Consider the following 12352-nt stretch of genomic DNA (forward strand, 5'->3'; position numbering starts at 1 on the left):
AAACATTCTCAAACATACTTGTATCAATGATTTTAATACATCGGCTTATAATACGACAATGCAATATTATCAAATGTATAATTGCGAATAATAATATTCTTAAGGGGATTTGAATTAAAATTATGTTAAAATTATCTATCTTACGTTCCAAAAAGAACTGAAAATGTTATTTGCGATCTCGAGACAGTCGAGCTGAGATTCTGATCGGGATCTTCCGTGGTGTTTTATCAGTTTTGCTACGTTTCAGGCACGGTGAAATACTGTTTCCATTATTGAGCGTTGTGCTTGTACTTGCTTTTCGTGAATGCAATCGTTTGCCTAGAAAGAGAAAAGTTGAAAAATACATTTACATCGCTCGTTGTTTTGTCCAACCGTGAATAATAGGTAATAAATACCCTGTATTGTAGGCGTCGAAGTAAGTGGATAACTGTTATCGTTGTTACCATCGTCTTCTTTCTCATTGTCGTCATCGTCGCCATTTTTTATTGACTTTTTACGGGACATCTTTCTGCTAATCGCTGACACTTCTTTATTATTTTTCGCTAAGAAACAAATATGAAAGTCAAATCTGTCGATAATTCAGATTTTGTTTGGCATATCGATGTCACATCTCAATAAATATAATTATATTAAAGCTTCTTACACTTACATTTGACGGCGATCGCATCATCCGCATCCTCTTCGCTATCGGAGCTATCCTCATCGTCGCTCGTGTGCTTAAGTCTGCTTCGCCGTACGTTCTTCTTGATCCTCGACACGGTAGACGGAGGCGGCATAAGCTGGTTGTCCGTTACCTCTGAGTTCGTGTCGGATTCAAGGAGTTCTTGAATTTTTTCCTCCAGTTCTGTACCGATGGCCTTTGTATCTGCTCGCTTCTTTACTTGCTCGACAATACTATGCAACGCCGTTAACACCGGCTTATAGTGAATCTTGTCTTTCAACAGCGGTAGGTTCTCGATGAGGCGACGTATACCTTCAGAGAAGCGACAAAAAAGAATTATCTATTTCCAACAAATCACCTGAATTAAATGTCTGTTGTTCGATAACTTACTCTTTCCGCTGAATTGCAGAAGCGAAAGGCAATAAGAAAGATCACGCCATTGTCTCTCCGTGACGGCCAATTTGAATCTAGCACAAATCTTCTCGATTATAGTATCGACGTGCTTTTCTTTTTGTAGGAGACTGAGAATATATCTATAAAAAAACAGGAATTTATGAAGTACTCGATGTCGATCCCAGAGATGTATACACGTGTACTCAAAAAGTTTTGAGACTTGATGCTGAAAAATCGAATTTTGCAGATAAACAAAATTTTATTTTTTAATTTTCAACATATGCTCCTCCCTCTATATCCATTTGTATAGAGCAGTGCTTGTACAACCTCTGGAAGGTCCTGGAATATTCTTCGCTCTGCATATGTACTTTGTATCATTGCGATCGTTTCCAACCGGCTTTTCCTATATTCAAAACAGAACTTTATCGCGGCTCTTTGTTCGAAAATCGTGACAAACCAATAAATCTTATAAGTTTGAAACGCGCACTGCACATGAACTGCTGACTCAATAGCGACACAAGAAATGTGAGAGAGAGAGAAAGAGAGATTTACAAAGCTTTATACTAACTAGTTCTACTATTGCAATATAGATGATAGATTAGTGCGTCCGAAAATATTTAGTTCTGAAAAATTTTGAATGCATTATATATACATATAATATTTACTTGATGGTTTCTTGGAACCGTTTCTCTTCGAGATTCAATTCAGGATCCGCCAAACGCGACAGTATATCAGGTACCACGTTATAAAGAGCGTTGCCCTTCTGAGCGAGTTGATTGAAGAATTCCTTCGTGTCCTGTCGTATCTGCTCGTCTTCATCCATAATGCACAGAGCCAATTCCGAAACTTGGCCCTTGACGCGTATCATCTCTCTCATTATGAGATTGGATAGCATACGGACGCAAGTTTTACGTACGCTCACATCCGTGTCTCGGAGTCTACAAGAATTGAACACGAATGTTAACAGTAATTATAATGTGATAAATATGCTATAATACCGTCAATTTTGCTCTTTACGAGAAAAATAAAGAAGAAGAAAAGAACTGATGTTTCCTCTCTAACGTGAGATAATAAACAACAAATAACAAAATTAGAACTTAATAATAATCATGATCTTCGACTTTTCTTGCGAATTATATCATTCATTAATTGTGATACTTTTAAAGTTTAATATTGATTTTTAATATCGACGAAGAGGCAACCCACCTGCCATAGATATGCTTCGACCATGGCTCCACTTGATTGGGGAATCTGGTGGCGAGATCACTTAATCCGATCAGCATGTTAGATCGTATGCCAGAATATGGTGACCGTTCCAATATGGTTACCAATAGTTGTAAGGTCTGCTCGCAAAATTCGGAACTTACAGTCATCATCTTACTGAGCGCGAGCGAGCCCACGGCCTGTAGATTCTCATTGTTGTATTTCTCGGGAAACTTGCACACATCCAACACCAGTGGACTGCAACGAACAAATTACATGTGTGTTAAATCAATTTATTTGACCCGATTAGAAAAGAATCTCACTTTGGGTAACTGCAGGACTAGAATTTGGAAATAACACGTCACTTACCACTACAACAATGTCATTACAAGTTCCTTTTTTCAATAACAACTTGGTAAGAAAGAATATTTCTTCATTAGTAACGATAACACTAACAATTATTTCTTATTTTTACTTTGCACACATAAAATGTGTGTATATATATATATATATATATATATATATATATATATATATATATATATATATATATATAAAATGGAGAATAGCAAACCGCAAAAATAAAAGCAGGTTAACAAAATTTAATGATAAAAGCAACAGAAATTGTAATATTGTTATTCCTGGAATAACAATAACGGTAACAAGTTATTTAAGAAACATTACTTTTTCAATCTTGTAGTATGAACATACGTACACGAATCTCGCAAGCAAGCCATCTCCGGTGAGAATCTCGTTCTCGAGCGCGTTGTGCACGAATTCCGCCTCGGCGTCGTCCATCGCTCCTTCCAGAGCCTCTTCGCCGTTATCCTCTTGTGCGATACTTATCTGACTTACGTTTCGGCTCTTGGAGGCATGTCGCATGGATCTATTTCTGTTGAACGACGGGGACATGCACTTTGTCGCTTGCTTCTTGCCCTTGCCTTGCATCTCTCGCACTGCGTTTCTACGCTTCAGTTCTTTATAGACAAACGTGTCCAAGTGCACCATCTCTCTGATGGCAATGTGTCCGACTATGTACAGCAGTTGCGAGAGCACGATGTAAAACGCCTCGGTACTTTGAGCAGTTTCTTTACTAGTGATCTGACCTTTCTCGCTAATGTCCAGTAATAATTTCTTTATCAGCTTATTTGGCTGATTCGCTAACTGCAATTACAAAACTTGCTCTTAGCGTTAAATATAAAAAAAAACTCGTTTTTAGCGTTTGTCCATTAAAAGTCAATCGGTCTCACTCACGTGATATACAGTGTTTATTGCATCCGTCGCGAAAGAAATATAAACATTCTCATTTGTACTGGCAAAATTGTCCGTTAATAATGTCAGAATTTCTCGGAACATGTCGTGGTCGTTGGAGTATCTAAGACAAAAAGAAAACATTCTTATCGCCGTTTTCGAGAAGCAACTCGCAATGAACGCTTACCTCAACGGTGCCTTTTCGATGTCTTTACTGGCTTGCTTTATTTTCAACAACATTCTACAAGTATCCCGCGCCAAAAGGAGATCCTCTTTCGCGCGCGCGCCTAGTCCTACTTTCACCAACACGTCCAAATTGTCGATAACTATGTTGGTTTCAGCTTGAGCTATCATCGTTATCATCATTAGCGCGGCTCTGCTGTTTATTGGCGACGTATCCGGATATTTCATGGAGAATTTCTCCCATAATACCTAAAATTAAGGAATATCTCGTGAAATATGCGTGATTCACTGACGTTATCGATTCAAATAAGTGTGTGCAAAGCTGAAAATGTCATTTTCTAAAAAAAATTTGTTAGCGTTACTCATTACCTATTAAAAAAATAACTTATTAGAGTTACCTTTACTTAATTTAAAAGAATAACCGTTATCATTACTCGAGAGATTATAAATTCAATTTTTTTTTTTTCATAAGCTTTTTTTCCATACAAATGTACTCTATAAGTGTAATGTAATCAGGAAAGTAACGATTAACGGTGACGATTATATCCGTTACCGTTGTTAACGAAAAAAATATCGTAAAAAAAATAACTTATGACGGTAACGACGTTACGAGTAACGCGTTACTTTCTAAAACTGCAAAATCGTTAATTGAATTACCTGCAACAATTCGCTGTTCAATTCATCATTCTCGTACCACGTCGCAACTAGCTGAACGAGAGCCGGGCTCTGTCCGGGCTGTAGCTCCTTCAACAAGTCGATAAGACGATTTGAGAGGGTAACGGCTTTCTGACGGTTCGATAGCTTGTCATTCACGTCCAGGTAAATCTCTTTGTATACTACCGCGATATTCTTGCGCACCGACTGATCGCGATGGAACACTTGAAACAGAGCGTTGCGTATGCAGCTAGCCGCTCCGGCTACTCCGAACTGGAAGGCTGTGCCCAGAAATGTGCATGATTCGATGGCATCGCCCGCGCATATGGAGAACAGTAACTTCTCCGCCATTGGTATCGCCTTCTCCAATTCGGTGGCGAACACGAGACAATTCTACAGGAGGTAAAATGCGTAACAATGAATGGTTCTAAAATGTCGTTAATGTCTGTTTGTACGTTGCGTACGTTGCGTACCTTCACATAGTTTACAATGCATTTCCGCTTGGTTATCTCCTGGTTGATCTTCTCATCCTTCTTCGACTTCTTCGCATCGTTCGCGTTCTCGATGTTATCCGCCGCTTGATCCTCCGATTCTATGAAGATCTTCAGCAAAAAAGCAAACAGGCATTCTTCCTTCGCCTCGGCTGAAAGATTTTCCATATCCGGTGCTTCTTTCAATTTTGTACAGATTTTCCACAAATATTTAACCGCCTCGGTGACTTTTTGATTTAACAGTAGTTGTCGCACGTGTTCAAATACGTGATCGGGGTCGACATTCTCATTTTGCTCGACGTCTGCATTGTCTGAAAAAACAAAATTAATACGTTCTCGAGGATTTCAGGACATTTTCCGAACAGAGCAATAAGTTATACGAGTAAATAACGCTTTGATAAATAACAATGCAACAGAACACAAACCATTTTCGTGTTCCATTTTATCATCTTTTGAAACTTTTTCTATTGCAGTTTTTATATCCGGTAATAATGCAGTCCAGAGTTCAAATCTTTGCGCATGGCCGCGTTCACTAGCACTCGCGACTTGAGCTTTTAGTTCCTGCAACTTTGCTCGCTCTTTCTCCAATGAAGCGGACAGTTCAATACAATTTAACTGTGATAAAACAGAAATATATGTAAAGTCAAAATTTATATAAAATAATAATGAAAAGTAACGAGAAGATCAATTCTAGCACCTTGCCGGCGAAGGGATTGCTCTGCAATAAGGTGCGCAACAATTGCAGAGCTTGTCGGCGAACGTTTGCACTCTTATCCTCTAGTCGTAACGCGGTTGCGGCCAGAAGACTTCCGTACCTCGCCAACGGCACAGCGCCTTCACAGCACAAACGTTGCCAAGTCTGCAACACTTTCGATCTCACATAAGAATTACAGTCCAGAATGTGCTCTTCCAAGTTGTTCAGACAGTCGTCGCGCAGCTCTTTCTGCTCCTCCGTGAGATCCTCGCTGGTCAGTGCTTTTTGCACAACAGCGCCCAAAACTGCGATCACGCAGTTCCTCATTGTGTAGAACTACAAATGTTTTCAACCAGATCTTTTTCAACCGGTAGTTTAAAGAGGCCGTTGAGAAAAATTATCGACAAAGAGAAGAAAGAAAAAAGAAAAAAAGCAAAAGGGTAGACGCACGTCATTCGACAGATAGTCCGTGATTTCATCAAGGATGGGAATTATGAGATTGGGTTCCAAGATCGCGATGTTCTCGAGGAATGTAGATATGTTGCGGCTGTCCGCCTCGCCCACATCATTCTGTCCGATTTCATTCATCACTTCCTTGATCAGACCGTTGCAGCTGCAGGACGTGGCCATGTGAACTACACCGGCTGCTATAGGAATCGACAGCGAGTCACATAACTTCACCAACTGCACAATCGTAAACACATGTTAATATGTATACTTAGCTGAAAAACGGTTCAAACACAATGAAATTAGTAGTTCACCAAAAACTGTTAAAACTGGATGTTATTACCGACGAGCTTTTGCAATAATTACATTATAAATTATTATTATTTATTACTATATAACCAAATATAATATTTACTATATAATTAATAATTATATTATTACTTTGCATAATCGGCGATATTTCATCGGTGATAACTCTCATTGACAATTTGGTGAGATCACAATTTTATTGTACTTGAACCGTTCTACAACCAACTATATAGTCTACAAATGAAATAATTGAGAATTTGTAAGTAATTTAATTGGGTATGTATACCTGGATGATCCTTACAACGCATGTTATCCCGTGATTGTATTTCTTTATCAAAGTTCCCAAAATCTGTGGATAGAAACATAATGTTAAAATATCAATAAAATTAAGAAAATTTATGATGCATAAATATAAAAACAGCAATACCTCAAATACAGTTTCTCTTATGTACTTTTGCTTTACATCTTTATTCTGTTCCAATATTTTGTAACATATCTGTGCCAAAGTCCTGCAACATTATAATTATAAAACAATGCTTCAATTTAGTCATGTCAGTCATCGCTACAACTCACGTAACAAATGAACTTTCAACAATTGGTGGTCGCCAGATTTTATATAATGGTAGTTGCAACCATCGGTATAAAAGCTCCAGAGTTTTCGGCGTAGTTTCCTCCCAATCTTTTTCAACGGTTGTCTTATCAGTTTTTTTATTCTATAAGAATAAAGTCAATCTCTTCACATTATGTAATAACAGCAAAACAATATGTAATAACAATATGTAATAACAGCAAAAAACTGCACAGTACCTTTCCAGTATTATTTTCACTAGAATTCCTTGTGATGTGGTTATTTATATGACAAACAAACCACGAAAATAAATATGCCAGCATTTTATTGATGCATAAATATGTTTCTCTGTCTTCTTCAGTAATATCATCTCCATGATCAAATATTTTCTCCAAATCAACCACAAGTATTTCCACAGCTAAAAGTCACATAAACCTATGTTAAGTAATTCTAATTCTAATTAATTAGTTATATATATATTGCAATATCCAAGTTTTCCTTTGTAACATGTAATATACAAGACTTCTAATGTAGAACATTACCCTTAGAAATTCTGTTGAAAGAACGCACACAAACTTCAAGTTCTACTTTATTGCCATGAACAACAACAGAAAAGAATGTGTCAAAGTGGTCCAAAATAAAATGCGCGCCATTCTCTTGCAATGCTGATCGTGTACCTGTAACACAAATGTGACGATGGTAATTTTATCATCAACGTTATATCTAATAATTTAATGTTTTCAATTGTAAATAAAATTTGTACTGTATTACCATCAAGAAATTGTGATATCATTCGTAGAGGAATAATCTCCTCGACGAAGTATTGATCGGCATGAGATGTTAAAAGCTCATCTTTCATTAAAGGTATCACGAATTTCTTCACCATTTTAACGTACACTAGATTACGTACTGTAAATAAAACAAACAATTAAATTTCACTTGTCACTATCACTTTTATAATATTTTAGACTACTATCTATCTCAAGCGGGCGCACAAAACTGTTTATAACCTATTATACCATATCATACAATCGTATGTTTCTGTTTAGAATTCGTTTCATTTTCAAATACACTGTTGCCAATATATGTAATTTTACTCCACGAAGAACCAACTAAATTAATGGCTGCATTCAATAGACTCAACAGTTGGGCACATTACTAGATTTTCTACTGAATGACGTTCGGCTCAGTTGTTACATCTCAACAAGGGTGCGTTCGAAAACACTGAAAGTCCACGACGGAAAGTGGCTGTGGTGGATGGGCTTGGTGGGGTTAGTGGAGTTGGTATCGAGAGGAGTTTTCGAACAGCCATGGAAGAATGTTCAATGTGACATACTACATACAATCGATCCTTAAACCTTAATCACATATATTATTTTGTTAACATTTACAAGAAATATTTATAAGTGTAAGAAATACTTATACATACTTATACATGTAAAAATATTAAATTAACAATAATTAAACTGTATTACACATTGTCGTAAGTTCACAAGATAGCTATTCTGCTTAGGTCTTGTATGAACGTATAGATTTCCTGTAATAACATAACATAACTTTATAATGCAATGTTGTTTTATAAATTATTCGTAAGTATTTAAAATTTAATTTTACTGTCAAACTACTCTTAACTTAACCTTATCCGCTTTTATTTTAAAGTAATACATTAGAAGTAGCCATCTTTATTAGTAGCTATATCACAAACGAATCCAGTAGAAAATTCATAGCGGAGTTCGATCCATCGGAAACAGATGTCTCAACTGTTGAGTCTACTGAATGCAGCCAATGTTCCCCTAGAAATATTTTCCTCACCAGTGCTGGACAAGGGATACTTTCCAATTACATACATTTGGTCTGTTCTTTTCGGCTGCACTGCTGAACTGGTGCAATAAGTTAGAGTGAGAAAAAATATACTTGTCTCACTCTAACTTATTGCACCAGTTCAGCAGTGCAGCCGAAAAGAACAGACCAATTATGTTACACAAAACCAGTTTATTGGTTGCATATTATCTTACAAGATATTTTAGATAATATGTGACCAATAAACTGGTTTTGTGTAACACAGGTAACGTAGCTGGAAAGCATCCAAGGTAGGGCACGTATTATAGTGATATTATTTATTGTATTATGGCTCTTGCACACAGGACGCGGTAATGCTGGCCGCGCGGCGGAAGTCCGTGCGACAGCCAATCAATGTGTTGTTTTTCCGTAAGAGCTAGAAGGTTATTACGGAAAGCAGCATATTGATTGGCTGTCGTGCGAACTTCCGCCGTGCGATAAGTACTGTATTACAGTATAAGATTACTGACAGTGTAAGATTACTGTATTATAAAGTATAATACATTTAGTTTTATACATATTGGCCTATATTCTGTTCTTCTTTTATCTATAAAAGTGCCTCTAAAAGTAGCTTAGGAGGCACCTGATTGGCTGAGAAGCTACATTTAAGGCACTTTTATCAATAAAAAAGGATTCAGAATATGGGCCATTATTGTAACGTCCATATTTATTTTAAAACACTAATAATATATTAATATAGATCGGAGGAGATGTCGCTTCCGAACGGCATCTCTGAGCGTTATCTAGGAAGAGGAGAGTGTCGTCAGCGTGGAGCGTCAGGTAGCTCAGTGGTTTAGAGCAGTCGCCCGGCAAGCGAAAGACCCGGGTTCGAGTCCCGGCCTAGCAGAGCCGCGCTGTCGATATTTTTCTCTTTCTGGAACGAAAAGATACGCAAATCTCGAACGCACGGCGTCCCGCCGCCACCTTAGTATGCTCTCCTCCTTCTATGGTTTTCTTGAGCGACATCAATTTGTCTGATTTCAGACATCACTAGATATTTTATCTCTATGTTACTAAACATAAGTACGTGCGCATATGTACATTCGCGCGCGTTAAACATTATAATTAAAATTATAATGCTGAATATTGCGTGTCGTTAGAGAGTTTTAAAAATCGATGGATCAATCAAGAAAAACCGTAATCGCTCAATGCGATAAGGAATCCCGCTACTAACGTCAACAGGAGTATGAAAATTGAATCCAAACACCACTCAGGGCAGCGATCATATAACTTTTCCCCTAGGGCGGAAACGTGAAAAGTGAAAAGTTTTACGTGAACTCGTGATCACGTATCTCGGCGAAACGTGTAAATGTGAAACTTTTCACGTGAACTTGTTAGCCATGAAATGTGCTGGCGGAAAAGTGAAAATCTAGTGACATGATGAATGCGGAATATATTATGCTACTGCTGTGATGAGATACATGAAACATAATAATTCTAAGGTTATAGCGATGTTTTTAAGGTTAATATGTTCTACAGCCGATGGATATAGCTGATTTGGCCGATATTGAAACCATATAGGAACCATGTTTAGTGATTTGTGCTTTTTACGCATAGAGTTACTTGATTGCGTGAACAATGAAAAAGTTCACGTGAAATCGATAGAGCGAAAAGTGAAAAGTTCCGCTCGAAGTTACACGTGATCGCTGCCCAGAGAGTCAATTCTGTATCTCGAAACGAAGTGAAAATTACAAAAGTGAGCACATTCACTAGGCACTGACCAAAGAAATTACGAGTGTTCTAGTATATTTGCTCACTTTTGTAATTTTCACTTCGATTCTGTATCTCGAAACGAAGTGAAAATTACAAAAGTGAGCACATTCACTAGGCACTGACCAAAGAAATTACGAGTGTTCTAGTATATTTGCTCACTTTTGTAATTTTCACTTCGATTCTGTATCTCGAAACGAAGTGAAAATTACAAAAGTGAGCACATTCACTAGGCACTGACCAAAGAAATTACGAGTGTTCTAGTATATTTGCTCACTTTTGTAATTTTCACTTCGATTCTGTATCTCGAAACGAAGTGAAAATTACAAAAGTGAGCACATTCACTAGGCACTGACCAAAGAAATTACGAGTGTTCTAGTATATTTGCTCACTTTTGTAATTTTCACTTCGATTCTGTATCTCGAAACGAAGTGAAAATTACAAAAGTGAGCACATTCACTAGGCACTGACCAAAGAAATTACGAGTGTTCTAGTATATTTGCTCACTTTTGTAATTTTCACTTCGTTTCGAGATACAGAATCGAAGTGAAAATTACAAAAGTGAGCAAATATACTAGAACACTCGTAATTTCTTTGGTCAGTGCCTAGTGAATGTGCTCACTTTTGTAATTTTCACTTCGTTTCGAGATACAGAATCGAAGTGAAAATTACAAAAGTGAGCAAATATACTAGAACACTCGTAATTTCTTTGGTCAGTGCCTAGTGAATGTGCTCACTTTTGTAATTTTCACTTCGTTTCGAGATACAGAATCGACTCCCAGAAGAACGAGCAGCACTGATTTCTCGCCAGATTCATCGATCGTTTCGCCAGACTCCGGAGACCCAGGATAAACTCGGTGAAAAGCAGAGTGACCCAAAAGCGGAGTCATCACTCTGTTGACCGATCACGTAATGGTTCCTGTACACAGAACGCGGTAATGCTTGCAGCACGCGCGACAGCCAATCAATATGCTGCTTTCCGTAATAACCTTCTAGCTCTTACAAAAAAAAAACATATTGATTGGCTGTCGCGCGGACTTCCGCCGCGCGGCAAACATTACCGCGTCCTGTGTGCAGGAGCCATTAGAAATAAGCAGTAAGTAAACAGACTAATCACAATCGATTATTTTTGAAACGTGAGAATGGAATTGGTCTGTTTACTTACTGCTTATTTCTTACTCCTACTTCTATTTCTTACTCCATCTATTGTAGATCACCTAAGTAAACAGATCAATCACAATCGATTATTTTTGAAACGTGAGAATGGAATTGTCAATTTGCTTAGGCCCGATCTACAATAGATGGAGTAAGGAGTAGGAGTAGGAGTAAGAAATAAGCAGTAAGTAAACAGACCAATCACAATCGATTATTTTTAAAACGTGGGAATGGAATTGGTCAATTTGCTTAGGCCCGATCTACAATAGATGGAGTAAGGAGTAGGAGTAGGAGTAAGAAATAAGCAGTAAGTAAACAGACCAATCACAATCGATTATTTTTAAAACGTGGGAATGGAATTGGTCAATTTGCTTAGGCCCGATCTACAATAGATGGAGTAAGGAGTAGGAGTAGGAGTAAGAAATAAGCAGTAAGTAAACAGACCAATCACAATCGATTATTTTTAAAACGTGGGAATGGAATTGGTCAATTTGCTTAGGCCCGATCTACAATAGATGGAGTAAGGAGTAGGAGTAGGAGTAAGAAATAAGCAGTAAGTAAACAGACCAATCACAATCGATTATTTTTAAAACGTGGGAATGGAATTGGTCAATTTGCTTATTGCTTATTTCTTATGGTTTCTGCAGACAGGACGCGATAATGCTTGCCGCGCGGCGGAAGTCCGCGCGACAGCCAATCAATATGCTGCTTTCCGTAATTAGCTTCTAGCTCTTACGGAAAAACAACATATTGATTGGCTGTTTCGCGAACTTCCGCCGCGCGGCAAGCATTAC

At 37.7% G+C, this 12352-nt stretch overlaps 1 protein-coding gene across 4 annotated transcripts; it reads right to left on the minus strand.

Annotated features, from left to right (window-relative positions):
* Positions 1 to 15: 15 nt before the first annotated feature.
* LOC116841024 (condensin complex subunit 1) lies at positions 16 to 8027 on the minus strand. Of its 4 annotated transcripts, none has more exons than XM_032808507.1 (21): positions 8014 to 8027; positions 7626 to 7763; positions 7397 to 7531; positions 7094 to 7272; positions 6860 to 6999; positions 6714 to 6795; positions 6573 to 6635; positions 5981 to 6214; positions 5534 to 5866; positions 5262 to 5451; positions 4819 to 5147; positions 4349 to 4738; positions 3696 to 3940; positions 3512 to 3632; positions 2973 to 3421; positions 2261 to 2515; positions 1720 to 1992; positions 1052 to 1194; positions 650 to 973; positions 396 to 542; positions 16 to 318 (listed from the first exon to the last, which is right to left on the minus strand). In XM_032808507.1, the coding sequence occupies exons 2-21, from the start codon at positions 7738 to 7740 to the stop codon at positions 167 to 169; spliced, it is 4299 nt and encodes a 1432-aa protein (XP_032664398.1). In that variant the 5' UTR covers positions 7741 to 7763; positions 8014 to 8027; the 3' UTR covers positions 16 to 166. The 4 variants fall into 4 exon arrangements, with proteins under 4 accessions (XP_032664398.1, XP_032664395.1, XP_032664396.1 ...); XM_032808504.1 differs by lacking the exon at positions 8014 to 8027 and adding an exon at positions 7874 to 8006; XM_032808505.1 differs by lacking the exon at positions 8014 to 8027 and adding an exon at positions 7865 to 7978.
* Positions 8028 to 12352: the final 4325 nt, after the last annotated feature.

The sequence above is a fragment of the Odontomachus brunneus genome, unplaced genomic scaffold (genome assembly GCF_010583005.1).
Source record: "Odontomachus brunneus isolate Ranch 3 - 2012 unplaced genomic scaffold, Obru_v1 Obru_scaffold_013, whole genome shotgun sequence".
Lineage (NCBI taxonomy): Eukaryota > Metazoa > Arthropoda > Insecta > Hymenoptera > Formicidae > Odontomachus > Odontomachus brunneus.